Genomic DNA, 16,845 nt, shown 5'->3' on the forward strand with positions numbered 1-16,845 from the left:
CACTGGTCTCAGGAACCCTTTCCTCCTGAAAATAGCGTTTATGTGTGGAAGGTGATCACACAGTGATGGTTTTTGTTCTTTGGTGTCTGTTACCTGATCCCTTCAACACCTCGTGTTCACACAGGCTTATGTGCTTCTTCTCACCACGGTCAATTTTCAATAACTATGTTTAAAAACAAAAAGAGTTGCCAGGCATTTCTTCTAAGAGGCCTCTGGGTGAACTTGAGCCTCTAAGCTTTTGGTTAGCTGCTGAGTGCATTAGCCTTTTGCACCACCCAGAGCCTGCAATCGATAGGGTAAATTGATTAAAAAAATCAGTCGGTACCTCGAAGGCTTGAGCAGGCCTGACCCTCTGCTAGTGCTGTCAGGCAGCTCCATATGGAATGACATGAGGACTGCAGCATCTTCGCTCGTTTCTCTCTTCAGGACTCACCATTATTCTCTTTGTGCTCATTCCTTACGATTTTTATCATTTGATTTGAAAAGGTAACAAGCAGATATACCTTCTTGTTGGGTCTATTTTGTAAGCCTATTAATTATTCTGGATTGATTCTAAAATGGAAAGATATTGGACTGTTTGAATACTACATTTCTAACTTTATCAGCCAGGGAAAGGCCATTTAATAAAGACTCATTGCAAATATTGAGGGTGGTGGTAGATGGAATTTTGACATAAAACCAAAATGGCAGACTGTGGACTATAACCATACTAATGCAATAACTAAGCAAGCAGACTCAGTTATTTGTAAACCTCCTCTCTGAAAGGAAAGAGATGCCTTCCAGCTAGTCAGCACCATGAAAACTATGGGTCCTACAGACAAGGAATTCTCACTTAATCGGTTGTGAGAAACTAAAACTAAGGGCTATACTATGGTCACATGATTTTCTTTGCAGCCCAAGGATCTGGGACCAGGGAACACATCACTCTTGCCTGGCATTGTAACCTCCAGAATCCAAATCTCTGGAGATGGGCAGTTGGCAGTGGTCATAACATAATGTTAACTGTCTTTTTTTTTTTTAATTATTTTATTAGGGGCTCATACAACTCTTGTCACAATCCATACACACATCGTGTAAAGCGCATTTGTACATTTCATTGCCCTCATGTTAACTGTGTCTTTAAAGAGTAGTTAGAACGGAGGGATGCTCAGGAAAACAGGGGAGCCACCTACTACAGAACATTAAGTACCTAGGAAAACCTAGCTAAGGGAATTGATTTTCCTTGGGGAGTAAAGCTGATTGTCAAGATAAGACAAAGTGAGATAAATTAGTCACAAAAATGAGTGGTCTGCTGTGTGTCCTGCACAGGTACACATGGATTCAAAGACCAGAGTGGAAAGTAGTCTTTCTTATATGACTTGGTGGCTTCCATGTCATTTTTGCTTACCTCTTTGAAGTGTTTTTTAATAAAACTAGCCCTGAAAAACCTGGGAGTTAAACAGGGCCACTTGGAATGTGTTAATCACAAGTGCCATTTTCTGACTCCATTGAAATAGATATTGCAGACCTGTTTTTAATCTAAAACTGTAGCAGTGATTCTGATAATTTGATAGGTAAATTTGTGTTGGAGAAGAAACTATGGTCACAGTGGTGGCTCTGCATGTGGAGCTTCCCTGACACTTGCCTGCGTGGAGTCTGCCTGCATCACAAGGTCAGAGCTCAGATGCAAAGGACCTTTTCACTCCTGTTCAAGTGCTCCTATGGGTTACTCAGTTGGGTTTTGTGGTTGGTGGGTAAATTTAATTTAAAAATCAGAGTGGGAAGGTGAGGTGAACATTTAGAAAGGCGAAATGGGAAAAACTGCTTTTCTCCCCCTGAGAGTTATCTTAGCATCTGCTCAGCAGCACTGTCAAGCCCAGGACATTTTTAAAGCAAATTGGGAGGGCTCAGAGTGTAAACACGGGAAGGGTTAAAAGTACAGGCTTGACTGTTAGCAAATGTTTTACTGCGGAGTGCATGACAGAACAGTACTGTGGCCAGCTTACTGGGCCAGAAGGAAGCTACAAATAGCAATGGTCATTTGTGTCATTGTGGCAACATACAGGAAAAGGATTGAGTCCTCAGTTGGAGACATTGTAGCCTCTTCTTCTAGAAAGACTTTTTTCCAGCTCCAGCCTGGCAGCTCTTCAAATGGAATCACAAAGGAACATGACACTATAAACAACTCCCCTCCTTCCCAGACAGGGCTGCATAGACAAGCAGGCGCTCATGGCCAAGGCTATGGAGGCAGCAGGAAGGGCAGCTCCTTGGGCACCAGAAGCCACAGCAAGCAGATGGAAGCAGTGTGGGCCCAGGAAGGGTGACAAGTGGACCAACATTGGCAATTGGCCCTTGGGTGCTCGTGCAAACAGTAGGCCCGGGGCTGGTCTACTTTTATCCCCTATTTCAAAGGAAATTTAGAATCTGCTGGAACTAAGTATCTGACCAATAGAAAGGGAATTTGCCATGTGGGGAGGAACCCCTTTCCTCACAAAAATATAAGCAAATGCTCACACCCTCGCGGCTTCTCTTTCATTTTGAGCACTGTGATCCTGTCTCTCATTTCTTTGGCCCTTCATCGTCAACACTCCTCTCTGAGATGCCATGTCAGATTCTGTTTGTTCTCTAACTAATTGTGAAAGATTTTATATGTACAGTATATGATTGCATCTTGGCTGAATGATGCCAGTTTCCTCATTAGTCAGAGGTAATAGCTGAAACCTGAGATGAACTTGGAACTGAGTTCTCCCTCAGATGTCATGCTCTTTAATGGGAAGGACCACCGAGGCCACCAGGCTGCTTCCTACCTGGACGCAGAGGAAACACGCATCACTAACTAGGCCTTAAGTGCTGACTTTGGAGGAGGCCATTTCCTCCTTTGTGGAGAAGGCTTGGTAGGAGGCAGGACCATATCAGTAGAGTAGAGGCTTCTCAGAGAGAACAGACAACATTGTTTCCTGATTACTGGGTCTCAGTTTTGTTCAACATTGTTGGTCTTTTGTTTTATAATTTTCAACGTGGAGGTGGGACGAGGGATGTGTGTGTGTGTGGAATTTCAGGTTGTGTAAGTCCATCTAAATTTCACTGGTCTCAGGAACCCTTTCCTCCTGAAAATATAGTGCGACAGGACACATACGTATTTGGATTTTGAGTCCTTGTTGCTCGTTATTATATGTATACTGTCTGTGCGTGTAGAAGGTCTGGCTTACTGTGAGCTGGCAGGTCATCTACCCTTTCCTTTATCCCTTGGATTGAAGGGGGTTAGCCTCTGAAGGCGGCGGATAATGTGGGTACAATGCCAAATGAGTCAACCCCCTCTTGCTAGTTTTCTCTGACCAGAAAATGTAGCTTGCAGTGTAGAGACTTGCCCTTCTTGGTAGATCCTACTGCATTGTGGCTCCCTTTACAAGACTAAGAGACATTCTTGCATAAACAAACGAACAAAAAGCCCCTCACAGATACTGAGTCGATGACGACTCATAGCAACCCTATAGAGCAGAATAGACTGGCCCTTTCAGTTTCCAGGACCATAGATCTTTCACAAAAGCAGAACTCCTCATCTTTCTCCTGTGACTGAGCTCTTGCGAGCTATGAAGCATGACACTAGACAGAGCATTAACTACAGCCAGAGTCTTCTGGGCTTGTTGGGCGTGCTGTACTGCTCAGTCTTCAGAACTGCATGCAGAACAGTGTCTCCCTTGAGCCCTAGCCTCCCCCCACCCTCCGAGTTCTGCCTCATCGTGTGTGTGGTTTCCCCGCCGTTGCCTGGACATCCTCATCTATAGGCCCTTTCTCTGGTCCAGACCATGCTCTGGTGTGTTCCTGGCAGTGCTCCCTGCTGCCTGCCCAGTATGTAGTTGCCTACTGTTGGGCAGTAGCTCACTGCTCTGGCATCTGGGTGTGTAAATATTTGTCAAAGGGCAGGGGCGTTTTCCCATTCCCCAAAAAGCATTCTGAAAAATGTGCCTGTTTTCTTAGTCATATTTCCAAGTTGTGATCAGTTAGCCCATTCATTCCTTGCAGTTGGCAGACACTGGCCTGGCCTCAGCTGGCCACATAAAGTAAGTATGCAGCAACTTCCGGCACAGAAACTTTCAAGCTTCAGTAGCAAGAGTCCTGGACCTAAAGGAACCATGGGTGATAGAGTCACATTAGGGGAGACCGCTGTTTCACTTAGTAACAGAAAGAACCTTAACACTGCCCTCTGAAGATGTCTCCATGCCTGTCATGCACAGCAATGAAGGCGTCAGTGGACTTGGTAAAGACAAGAAGGCGGAATCGGGCATTCTGGGAGAGAACTTTACTCTTTACTCTTCTTTGTTTGTGACATTACTTTCAACCCCCGTGTGGTGTATATAGGTTTTATGTTGCGTCCACATCTGCCTTTATAAACGCCACAGTGCTGAGCACTGCCAGCTTGGAGGTGTTTGTCTAGTCCCACGGGTGGCTTTATCCTAAGCCACGGGCTCTGTCACTTGAGTCTACTGAGGCCAGAACAGTTTGCCGCTGCGCAGTGGTTCATTAGGGTAAAAAGGAGGCGTTAGCCACGGTGCAGTGTTTTCTGTCTTTGTACAGAACAAAGAGACCTGCATATGAGGACTGAACTCTTGGCCTTTGCTTGATCCACAGTAGGCTCGAACAAACTGAGCTCCGCATCTATTTCATTTGCACACACGTGCTTACCAGCTTTTCCTCTTTGTTTGCACTTTTTAAAACACCTCACCCCTCTTCTAGTCAGAATTTTAACTCGGGCTCCTCAGCATGTAAATTGTACTTGAATTGAATGAGAAATAGTAACGAGTTCTTCACATCAACAGTTTCTCCACCCCACCCCCCTTTATATAATACAGCTCTATGAAAGGCCTGAGTGTTCTAAAACATAACATTTCTTCACACAGATCATCAATTTCTACATGAACATGCTGATGGAGCGAAGTAAAGAAACGGGATTGCCAACTGTGCATGCGTTTAATACCTTTTTCTTCACTAAGTTAAAAACGGCTGGCTATCAGGCGGTGAAACGCTGGACAAAAAAAGTGGATGTATTTTCGGTTGATATTCTTTTGGTTCCCATTCACCTGGGAGTGCACTGGTGTTTAGCTGTGAGTACCACTCTTAGAGCTGATAACATCGAAACGAATCATGTAGCTATGGAAGAAAAAGAGTGAGTGGGAGTTCTGCAGCTTCACTGGAGAATTAAGAGAAAGTAATGGTGTGCAGTAGTCGAGTAAATAAAAGTTGGAAAAAATATCAACAGACTTCGTGTCAAGAGGGGGAGGTCCTTAGACTTTGGAGGAAGTGGTGGAATTTCCTTTTCTGGCAGAATGTGAAAGGGAGTCAAAGCAATGTCAAGGCCAGGAGGCATGGGGAGAGAAAGAGACTGTCAACTCAGATTCCATGGCTCTTACTTTCTGCCTCATTATGACTTGTATGCTTGGCACTGTGTTATTTTTTATGGCTCTGAGAACAAAGATGTTAGCTTAATGTTGTTATAAAAGTTATTTTACAATCTGTTTTGAATTACATTTGAGAAAGGCATATCCCAAAGGAAATTCTCAAGGTAAAGAAACAAAGCCTGGCATCTGTTCACCATCTTTCTGAACCAAATGGAGCTGATGTCAGTTGACCTAGGTTTTCTGAAGGGTATGTTGTTTCTTCACTGCTGCTCCCCTTGCCGGTGGACAGCCTGAGCACTGGAAGGGCGTCTGTTCAGCCCTCTGATTGATCAGCCTAGCTCCTGCCATAGTTCTTATAAACCATCCCAGTTTTTTTCTTTTCTCTGCTGATTAGCATGGTATAATGCAAAGTAGCAATCCAATTTGTCATGCTTTCCCAGGAAATCTGGCAAAATACTTCAGGTATCAGGGAAGGCAACCACTGCGAAATTGCGTGTCCCCCCCACCCCTCCCCACCCCACTTTATAATAAACACTTTTTTTTCCCTTATTTCCAGGTTGTGGACTTTAGAAAGAAAAATATTATCTATTATGACTCTATGGGCGGTATAAACAATGAAGCCTGCAAGATTCTCTTGTAAGTAGAGAGTTGAGGATGGGTTTGGTGTGAAGCATACAAGGGGGTACCCCCCTCCCCCCAAAAAAAACAACAAAAAAACCCCAACTCCGCTAGGTAGAGCTTTCATAGTATGCATTTTTCCCACTAGGTGAGCATCGAGCAACGTGCTCTTAGTGCACCCAATTGCATTGCTTGGGAAGGTTCTCTCTGGTCATAATGAGTTTTTTTGTAAAAGCAGTTTCGCTTGAACCTCATTTTTTTGGTGGCCCATTTAAGAGAACAGTGTGCGGCTGTGAAATTTTGTTTCCTGCTTAGGAAAAATGCCACAGAAACTATTGTGATGTTGAACGCAGCTTACAAGGATAGCGCTATGGGAAAAACTCAAGTGTACGAGTGGTTTTCTTGTTTCAAAAAAGGTGAATTATCAATTGATGACAAACCTCGGATGAAAATGTCAACTCATAGTGCATATGGAGGTTCCACCAGGTCAGACTGTTCATCAAGCTTTCTATTTAGGGGTTCTGAAAAGATAGCATAACAGCGTGTGACAAAAAAGGCCTTATTTGTGGCAGACGGGACTGGTTTTGCTACAACAACAATGCACCTGCTCTTGGAGCCATCTCATTGCAACAGTTTTGGGCAAGAAACAGCATACCTCTCTTGCCCCACGCATCTCACCCACCGGACCTCACTCCATACAGTTTCTTTTGAAGGGAGAGCAATTTGACAACGTAGAAGAGGTGAAAAAAAGGGGTGGGGAGGGACTGTGAGCCACCAAAACAGATGAGTTTGAAAAATGTTTCCAAGCATGGAATTACAGATTTGACAAATGTGTTCAGTGTAATGGAGAGTGCTTTGAAGATGATGAGGTGGTTTTGTAAAAAATTGTAAATACATAGCTTCAAAAACAAAATGCTGGGGTGGGGGTGGGGGGAATGAGCTGATATCAAGGGCTCAAGTAGAAAGCAAATGTTTTGAGAATGATGATGGCAACAAATGTATAAATGTGCTTGACACAATGGATGGATGTATGGATTGTGATAAGAGTTGTACGAGCCCCCAATAAAATGATCAAATAAAAAATTAAGTAATTTTTTAAAAAGAAAACAAAATGCTGGTCTTTTTTGGGTACTCCCTGGTAAGTTGTGGTTTTCCAGCTATTAAACTCAATAGCTGAGATCCACAGTGGTATGGTTATTAAAGGAAATCTTCATTTTAACAAGGAATGGATATTTAAATATTAAAGTAAAATATAATAATGAATAACGCCAAAAATGTGCTCATGTGGAGTCAGTTACTATCATAGTACACATAAAGTGGAAAAACTATAATCATTTAATTCAAACTCTCCTAATTTTTTAGATGAAGAAAGCAAGGCCCCCAGAAGTGAATTGACATCCTCAGATCCAGCTAGTTAGTGGCTCAGCAGGGAGCTAGAGTTGAGAACCCTCTATACCTAAACTCCTCTCTGCCGTGCCACTGTGGTGGTCAAGAGGGAGATCCCAGGATGGTGGACAGTTTGTGCCCTAAAGAATATCCTATGTCCTGTGTACACTCCTTGATTGTTGTTTGGAATCAAACCTCATAACAGTAAATAAATACTTCCATAATGCTATAAAACCCTTTTTCTATTAGGTTGAGTCTAAAGAACCACATAAGCCAAGGGTGAGAAGAAAAAACTTATTCCTCAGGAGGAGCAGTAGTCAGAGAGAGTTTGAAGGTCAGATTCAGCCACCTTGCTCCTCGCGGTGGGAGCAGTGAGAGGCAAGCTCAGGTCCTGGTGGGACTTAGCAGTCCAAGGGTGTCCTGCTCCGTACGATGGACCGTATTCCTTAGAGGAGTAGATGACCCACTTCCTGAGGATTATCAGCCTTATTTCCAAGGTAGCAGTTGTCCTCAGACATCCCCATAGCTCCTCTTGTTCTTTTTCAATACTTTTAGGCAATACCTAAAGCAAGAAAGCGTTGACAAGAAAAGAGAAGTGTTTGATACCAATGGTTGGCAGCTCTTCAGCAAGAAAAGCCAGGTATGTTTCATCTTGATGAGGTGGAAATCCTGAGATTAGGATATTTGGGAAGAAGAGGATGTTACTGCTTGCATCCCAGAACCTTCTCTCTCTGTCTCTCACTCTCTCTCATTTCTATTACTTAGAAACAATTTTTTAAATTGTGGTTTTGGGGAAAGTTTACAACAGCAAATTTAAGTTCCACTTCAACAATTTGATACAGTCGTTCCTGTGACATCAGTTGTAGTTTTCTTACTGTGTCAGCATCCTCTTGATTGTGTTTGTTCTGTTTCCATTGACGGAGCTCCCCTCCCCTCGCCTTCTCGTCTTTGAGTTTGGGGAGCTGCTGATCGCTTGGGCTCATGTCGTTAGTGGGTTGTCTGAGGGAGCCCTGTACTCAACTGTTGATAAAGTGTCTTTTAGAAGCCCGGCTATGATCTGGCTGGAAGGTGACGCCACTACTAGTTTCAATTCCAAGCTCAAAGGATGGAGTAGAGCCATAGTCTTGGGGTTCCTCAGCCCAGTAAGTCTGGCCATTTTTCAGAAATTTTATATTTGCTCCACATTTTTCTCCCCTTTGGTGTTTCTGGCCAGAACTGTCAATGGTAGTAGCCAAGTCCCAACTAGCTCTTCTGGTCTCAAGTTAGAAAAAGCTGTGGTTCCTGTGGGTTATTATCCTGTGGACTAGATTCTCCTTCGAGTCTTCCTTATCTTTTGCCCTAGAGGAGTAGCGACCAATAGTTGTATCTTTAGTGGCCTCTCAGAAGCTTTTAACACCCCAGACACCACTCATTAGACTAGCATGGAGACCATTATACTTGTGAATTACTTTAGACAGATTGACTTAAGTTATTTCCTCAACCAGAGGTCCCAAGTTTTTTGACCAGATAGACCAGTCTTAGGAGTTCGTTGGCTATGTCTAGGGAGTCTCCATATTGTGACCCCTTGGTGCATTATTATACATATGGGTATTTATTTTTCATGTATTTTGGAGAATATACCTTTCTCAGATACATCATTGCCAGAGACACCTCTCCCTTCCCCCCAGTTTGTAGGTTCTCTTTGTACTCTTTTGGTAAGCACCTAGTTCTTTCTCTTCAGGTTAGTTATTGGTACTTTGCAATAGTAAGTTATTTGTGGGAAGGCTAGTAACGTTTCCTGTGGAGAGCTAAGTTTTCTAGATGCCCAGCTAGTTTGTTGAGCATTTTACTCAAGTGAGGAAAGAATACTGATTGGCCCTTTGGGAAGGGACATGTGTTTTCAAACTTAGATGCCCTGGTGGTCTAAGATAGCCTCCTGGGCAGTTAATTTATAGGCCTAACTGAGATGCTGTATTTTTTTTTTTTTCTGGGAGTTTCTATGTTCTGAGTGGGATCAGAGCCATTTGTTCAAAATTTAGAGAAACCTGTGAAATTTAGGTTCAGTAGTTCTTACTTACAATAAGAACAGAGGCACTCAGGAGGATGTTACCCATTTGTTGCTATTATTGCTCTTTCAGGAAATTCCTCAGCAGATGAATGGTAGCGACTGTGGGATGTTTGCTTGCAAATATGCGGACTGCATTACCAAAGACAGACCAATCAACTTCACACAGGTGAGCTAGGCCTTCAGCAAGGAACTTGGGGACTGCCTTGCCTCCAGCTCTCCCTATAGATGTTTTCTTTTCATTTGCTCTGCTTGGAGGGCCTCAGCCTCTAGCATGTGCTTCAGCCTACAGATCATAAGGCTGGTGCTTACCGCTTAAGGCATATCATAAGGGGAAAACGAAGGAGAGTCGTAGACCACATCTTAGTTACCATATATCACACAATGCTATAGTCAAGGAATCCTATAGTCCTGTAGCAGAACCTTCTTTTCACACTGTCTGTCTCCCATCTCCTTCAAATTCTTTAAGAAACATTGAAGAGGCCAGAGCACGTTGTGTTCCATTGCCCTGTGTTTGCTTGGCAGTCAGGTTTGGGAACAGGGACCACCCCTTGAACTCTTAGTGTGATTGTGGTGCTGCTCTTTCCCTCTTTTTCCTCTCTCAACTCTTGATGCAGCTGATCGCTCTTGTCGTTTCCATGCGTGGCGTCTCGGAGGCAAAAGGAGGTTGAGACTACAGTTCATGGCCCATTTTGATGTGGTCTTCACTTTACGCTGCTATTTGAACCAATGGCTTTGCCAAAATTTTCCACCATAAACCCTTGTCTAGCCTAGGTTGAGTTCAGTCTCGCAGTTCCCTAACTATTCACCTAAAAAAAATGAGTTAAAAAAAAAAAAAGGTCAAGCCTCAGGCACCTCTTAAAAATTCAGCATAGAGTTCTTGATAGATACAATTTTTCACCAAAATTCATGGAGATAACTGGTTATAGCCTGGGGACTGCTGTCCATGCTCAATAAAATTGTTGGGCTGCACCCGTATTTTAAGGAGATGAGAAGGAAAAGCAGTTGGAAGGGGAAAAAACCTAATATAATCAAGAATGTGCAGTTTGAAAGAACATAAAGGCTACTGAGGCTGTTTTATTTGGGAACGTCCAGGAGAGAAGGCGTCGGGATGTCTGTTCATGGTGATTTGGTCTGGATGAAAGAAAGGAAAATGATGGTGTCTTTGTGTCCCCACAGCAACACATGCCCTATTTCCGGAAGCGGATGGTGTGGGAGATCCTCCACCGAAAGCTCTTGTGAAGACTGAGCCAGCACACGCTGACGGTGTTGGGGACCAGCTCTGTTTTCCACAACTAGAGACCCTGTAAACAGCTGCTCCCAACCCTTCGTTCTTAGAAAGCCCGTGATCTGGACCAGGCCTTGGCAAGATGCATTCACAAGCACATCTGCCTTTCCTTTTGTATCTCAGATAATATTTTTGCAAAGCAATTTTGGTGCTGTGAAAGGGATAAGGGACATCCCTAAGCTGAAGAGAAAGACTTCACTTCTTCAGTTCTGCCATCGTCTTTTCAAAGGGCTCCAGCTTCACTCAGTTCCTAATAAGGGAACGGAGAGAAGCTTGGAAAGAATCTTGGTTTCATATAAACTCTTGTTGTTAGGCCTTATTACGAGCTCGGGAAAGGCATTAACAAAGAGGTAGGGATAAAAACCACCAGCATATACACGCACACATAGACACACATGTAATTTTTCAAGACGTGTGGTCAGGAATGTGACTGTAAACTGGACTGTGGGCCACATGCCTAAGTCTCCTCCAGGACTTTTTACATGCCCTTTTGTAACGTTCATTCGCTTCTATAAAGGCTTTTTAGTCATCTGTAGTTTCCTACCAGCCTGAGACGTAGCACTTGGGTTCTGGGTGGGCCCTGAAGTCCCAGGCAGTCTTTCCCTGAAAAGCAGGGGTGTGCTTATGCTAGCAGCACACGATAAGGGACAGACCCACCCAAGGAGTGGCTCAGTGGGGCAACAAGCACCACTTTGACTGCCGCCTGCTTCTGACCAGGAAGAAAGAAGACCTGTCTAGCCTAAAACTCGGCATTGGCTGAGTGCAGGTCTAGTTTGGTCTGTGGCTAGGTAGTTTAAATATGTTTCTAACCACAGAGAATTTAATATATATTTTTCACAGGAATATGCTCTTTTCCCCCTTCCCCTTCAAGGCTGAATGTGTTCATCATTTTAGCCTGGAAATTTATGTCCATTTTCCAAATTTAGCTCCAGCACACACAGATCCCAGACCCTATGTGTAGAGTGTTTGTGAATTTCCTAAAGGGATGTTTTAAGGCCTGAGTGAACTTTGTCTTAGGGGTCAAGTTACAGAGGCTGTGAGATTTTCAACTGGAAAACGGGTGGAGTTTGGACTACTCAACTTGAGATTGGAAACCTGCTATTTCTTTTGTCCCTTCCAGCATTTCCTGCTACCCTCTCAGAGCTCCTCAGGCGTAGATTATGAAAATGATCCAATGCCAGTGTCATTTTGTACTTCTGTTCCAAAACAGGAACCTTTTATACTTTTTTCTTGTATTGTAATAGGTAGTTTTGTATGAAATATTTTCTCCTCGCCCTTATATCCCATCCTTCCCAGCATTGTGCTTTCTCCCTGGGCTTATTTGGAAATTTTACTCTGTTTTGTACTAAGCTTGTTCAGAACATTTTTCTATGTTTTACCACCGGTTACAGTTGAAAAGAAAACTATTTTTTTTAAATATTCCATTGTTAACTGAATGTTAATGTTTCCACTCCAGCAATTAGATGTCCTTCTCTTTTTCATAACAGCCAGTCTTTGGGGAGCAAGGTGGGGAGACCATCTTTTTTTTTTCTTGTGTGTGTTTGTGTGTGTGTGTGTGTGTGTGTGACAAGAAATGCGTTTTCTCTCTGAGTTGTTGGGACCATTGACCTTACCCTTTAGAAAGCTCTCGTCACACAGTCTGATTGCAGGGCTCTTGAACATTGTCTGATGCTTGATGCATCCTGTGCTTAAGTGACAACTTGAAGGTGGCAGGATGGTAGAGTTGGACCATGAGTCAAAATCCCACAGTTGTCTGGAGGACTCAGAACAAGAGAGTTGGGTGGATTTATTGTTTGCCCATTCGGGTAACATCTGTCATACCTTCCTCACAGACTTTCTACAGACCAAAGCAACAAATATTTATTGACATGTACAGCAGAAAATGAAACGATGCAACAAAATATTGAAAAAATATATAAGAAATGATTGATCTGTGAATTTGGCCCCCTTTCTGACCAAAACAGTTTTATGCAAGATAGAGTTGCAGATCTTGAGATCACATGCTAAGCATAAGCCACGCTGAGAGAGGTGTTCCGTCTAGACCAGCATCTTAGTTCAGTGTGGAAGCCTAACATCCATCTGTCACGGACCACAAAACTCGTACTCTCAGTGTTAAAGATGGGGAAGAGGGGCAGCTGGGTAAGAGATCATGCTGATCACTATTAAGGGAGAACTTAGACACATGTATTTTATATGAAAGGAAAGAGAAACGAGATTTTGAACTAGACTACGAGTCTTGAAATGGTAATCCAAACTACCTCTCTGGCCTACCAAGGGCATAGTAGGAATAATTCCAATTGTGTGAATGGTTGGATCAGATATCTAAGGTCTTGTAGTTTCTGGAATGTTACTGAAAGCCACAGTGCTGCTGGAGACAGGAATCAAGGTAGAGATTCAAAGTTAAAAGTTTAATGCCATTGTTCACAGTGGCTTGGTTTCAGTCTTGTTCTAATGGGCCAGACACAGCTGTAGAACTCCATATTGAGTAGCCTTGAGTCATGACTTCAGGAAGCTGCCCTTTCACCCCAAAACAACACAAGTTCTGGGAAAGGAAAGTGTGTGTGGGAGAGGCACTTAAGGAACTCAGGACATTCAGTCAGCTGGTTACTATTACTCCCAGGTTACTACTTTATTCCTTTAATAAATATGCTACAAATAAGAACACATAGCCACGTCCCATCTCTTTGGGATCTCCCCAAACCACATTATCCTAAAATCTCTTATTTTACCACCTACAGAGTATCCCTTGTAATCAAAGTAATATAACTCCTTAAGGTATTATTTGCCACTGTTTGTTGGATTGTGGCAGCTTGTGTGTTTCCGAGATGCTGGAAGCTAAACCACTGGTATTTCAAATATCAGCAGTGTACCCATTGTAGACCGGTTTCTGCAGAGCTTCCATACCATGGTAGACTAGAGGATGGACTAGGCAGTCCATTTCTGAGGGATGATGAACCACTACAAACCTTAAGAATAACTATGGAACACAATATGATTACAGTGCTATCAGATGACCTCCTTAGAAGGCACTCAAAATAGGACTGAGAAGGACTGCCTCTTCAGAGTTGAGTCCGCTGTGATGTAGACGGAGCAAAGTTTGGGGGACCTTCCAGTTGCTGATGGAGCTTGGCTCAAAATGAGAATAGCAGCTGCAAACAGTATCCAGAGTGTGGAGCACAGTATGAATCTGGGGAAACTGAACGTTGTCCAAAATGAAATAGAACACAAAAGCTGTCCTAGGCAGCCCAAATGGACTGAGACTGGCCACTTTAGATAGTCATGATGTACTATGCTGTACATGACAAAGAGGAATCATGCCATGTTCATTGTCAACAAAAACCATTCCAAGATCAACTTCAAAGTACAGTGCTGTCTGTGATAAGCCTACACAGAAGACCACCAGTTAATACAAATCATTCAGATTTACACACCAACCGCTAAAGTCAGTAATGAGAAAATGAACTGTAAATTTCTTCAGTTTGAAATTGAGCACACACGCAATCAAGATGCATTGGTAATTACCGGTGATTAGGATCAAAGTGAAAGTTGGAAACATCCGTTGGAACATGGACTTGGTGACAGAAATTAAGCTGCATCACATGATTGAATCTTGCAGGAGTAAAACCTTGTTTATCCCAAATATCTTTTTTCCACAACCTAAATGTGACTACATAAGCACCTTGCCAGACGGAACACAAAAGCAAGTTGGCTACATCTGTGAAAAGAGGCATAGCGCAGTATCAGCCAGAACGGCCAGGGGCCAATTGTGGAGCAGACGATCAGTTGCTCCTATGTGTAAGTTCAGGTTGAAGCTGCAGAATGTGAAAACAAGTGACAGAAACCGCAGTATGACCATGAGTGTATTCCACCTGACTTTAAAGAACAGATTTGAAACATTGAACATGGATGACCAAAGTTCTGACAAGCTGCAAGGTGACATCAAGAACATCATACATGAAAAAAGTAAAAGGTCATTATAAAATAATATAGAATAAATGAGACTGGTCTCAAGGAGTTGGAGATTAGAGATGTTCCAAACATTCAAATCAGCCATGATCCTCTATTTTCACACACACACAGACACACACACACACACTCCTCGAGTATATTTCCTCATGTCTTGGCTTCTGTGACTCCCTGCAATGTCCTACAAAGCTTATCACCCTTTGAGGACATGTCTCACTTGGTAATGGTGGTTCAGTCCAGATGTGAAGATCAGGCAGAGGTGTGCCAAAATGGAGGGTCCAGAGTCAGCCAAAAATGTCCATTGGGTCCACCAAAGCTCAGTCATGAAGTAGGGATGTGTCCAGGTCAGGTGACGTGTGTTGGAACGAGTGTTAACGTGCCCCCACGATGGGTGGTGTCTGATTTGATTCACACCCTCCACTGAAAATCTAAAACCAAACTCCCTGCCATCAAATTAATGTTGACTCAGTGACCATATAGGACAGGTTAGACCTGCCCATTTGAGTTTCTGATTCTAGCTCTATAGGAGAAGTCACTGTCTTTCAGAGGGGCTGGTACTTTAGAAACGCTGGCTTGGCAGTTAGCAGCCTATTGTGTAACCACTGTGCCACCAGAGCTCCCGCTACTAAAATCAGGTCTTAATCCCACATATTCCTGTCCATTAGTAGAGAATGTCCTTCAAAATGGAACAGTAGCTACACGCTGCTAAGTCCAGATTTCTGTAAGGAATTCAGGCTCACTCGCTGATATCCAGTCAATACTGAGACTGTTTACTAGACTAGAAAACCCTGTCTTTCTCCCGTGGCACTGTTGGTGGTCCTGAACTGCTGACCTTGGAGCTCAACACGTAACCACTTTACCACCAGAGCGCTCAGAAATATGGCTAGAAGGGTCATATTGACTCAACTCAGCCATTAAAAAGACCAAAATAGATGTCTTAGAGACTGAAATATCTTTGATCCCTTCGACACCTTGTGATCTCACAGGTTGGAGTGCTGCTTCCATGTGGGCTTTGTTGTTTCTCAGATGGCCCCTTGTTTATCTTCCAGCCTATAGGACCCTAGATTTTATATCTTTTGACAGCCAGGCACCATCAGCTTTCTTCACCACATTTGCTTTAAAAAAAAACATTGTGAATGAGGGGGAGTGCAGAGTGGGGACCCAGGGCCCATCTGTGGGAAATTGGACATCCTCTTGCAGAAGGCCTGGCCGGGGAGATGAGCCAGTTGGTGCAGTGTAGCAATGATGAAATATACAATTTTCCTCTAGTTCTTGAATGCTACCCCCACCCCACTATCATGATCCAAATTCTACCTTACAAATCCGGCTAGACCAGAGGATGTACACTGGTACAGATAGGAACCGGAAACAGGAAATCCAAAACAGATGATCCCCTCAGAACCAGTGGTGAGAGTGGCAATACCGGGAGGGTGGAGGGAAGGTGGGGTAGAAAGGGGGAACAGATGGCAAGGTCTACATATAACCTCCTCCCTGGGGGACTAATAGCGGAGAAGTGGGTGAAGGGAGATGTCAAATGGTGTAAGATGACAAAATAATGTTTAAATTATCAAGGGTTTATGGGGGCGGAGGGAGGGGGAAAATGAGCTGATACCAAGGGCTCAAGTAGAAAGCAAATGTTTCAAGGATGATGGCAACATGTACAAATGTGCTTGACATGATGGATGTATGGATTGTGATAAGAATCGTACGAGCCCCCATTTAAATGATTTTTTAAAATGTGACATCAGGATTGGCGGAAGGCTTGTTAGCAACCTTAAGTATGCAGGTGACACAAATTTCCTTGCTAAAAATGAGAAGAACTCAAAGCACTTGCTGATGTAGAATTGCAACCTAGCTAGCAGGTCAGTGGTGTTAACCCATCAGCAACTACTCTGTCCTGATCACTTTGAGTACATTATAACTTGATGGCAGTGGGTTTTAGGAGGTATTAATTCTCATGGAACTCGTCTGATAACTAGACGGACAACTCAATGTTGGCAGACACATCATGCATACTGTTTAACGAGAAAACCATTCACATGCAAGAAATCCAGATTATGCTTACTGATTCTGACTTCTCTATAAACTCTTAATAGTTCAAAGGGAAAAAAAAGACTGAAATGTTCTGATGCACACAGTGTAGTTAAAGTGAATGAACGAAAAGAAGT

At 43.3% G+C, this 16,845-nt stretch overlaps 1 protein-coding gene across 2 annotated transcripts in view; it reads left to right on the forward strand.

Annotated features, from left to right (window-relative positions):
- Positions 1–12,170, forward strand: part of SENP1 (SUMO specific peptidase 1) — a 47,222-nt gene extending 35,052 nt beyond the window's left edge. For both annotated transcript variants that reach the window (XM_045287320.1, XM_045287319.1), the window contains exons 14-18: positions 4,878–5,081; positions 5,932–6,011; positions 7,935–8,019; positions 9,497–9,592; positions 10,603–12,170. In XM_045287320.1, the coding sequence (XP_045143255.1) occupies positions 4,878–5,081; positions 5,932–6,011; positions 7,935–8,019; positions 9,497–9,592; positions 10,603–10,665 (528 nt within the window). In that variant the 3' untranslated portion in view covers positions 10,666–12,170. The remainder of the gene's footprint in view (positions 1–4,877; positions 5,082–5,931; positions 6,012–7,934; positions 8,020–9,496; positions 9,593–10,602) is intronic.
- The last annotated feature ends 4,675 nt before the right edge of the window (positions 12,171–16,845 follow it).

Source organism: Echinops telfairi, unplaced genomic scaffold (assembly GCF_000313985.2).
Source record: "Echinops telfairi isolate 266 unplaced genomic scaffold, ASM31398v2 ScPeMD7_12;HRSCAF=54, whole genome shotgun sequence".
Classification (NCBI taxonomy): Eukaryota; Metazoa; Chordata; class Mammalia; order Afrosoricida; family Tenrecidae; genus Echinops; species Echinops telfairi.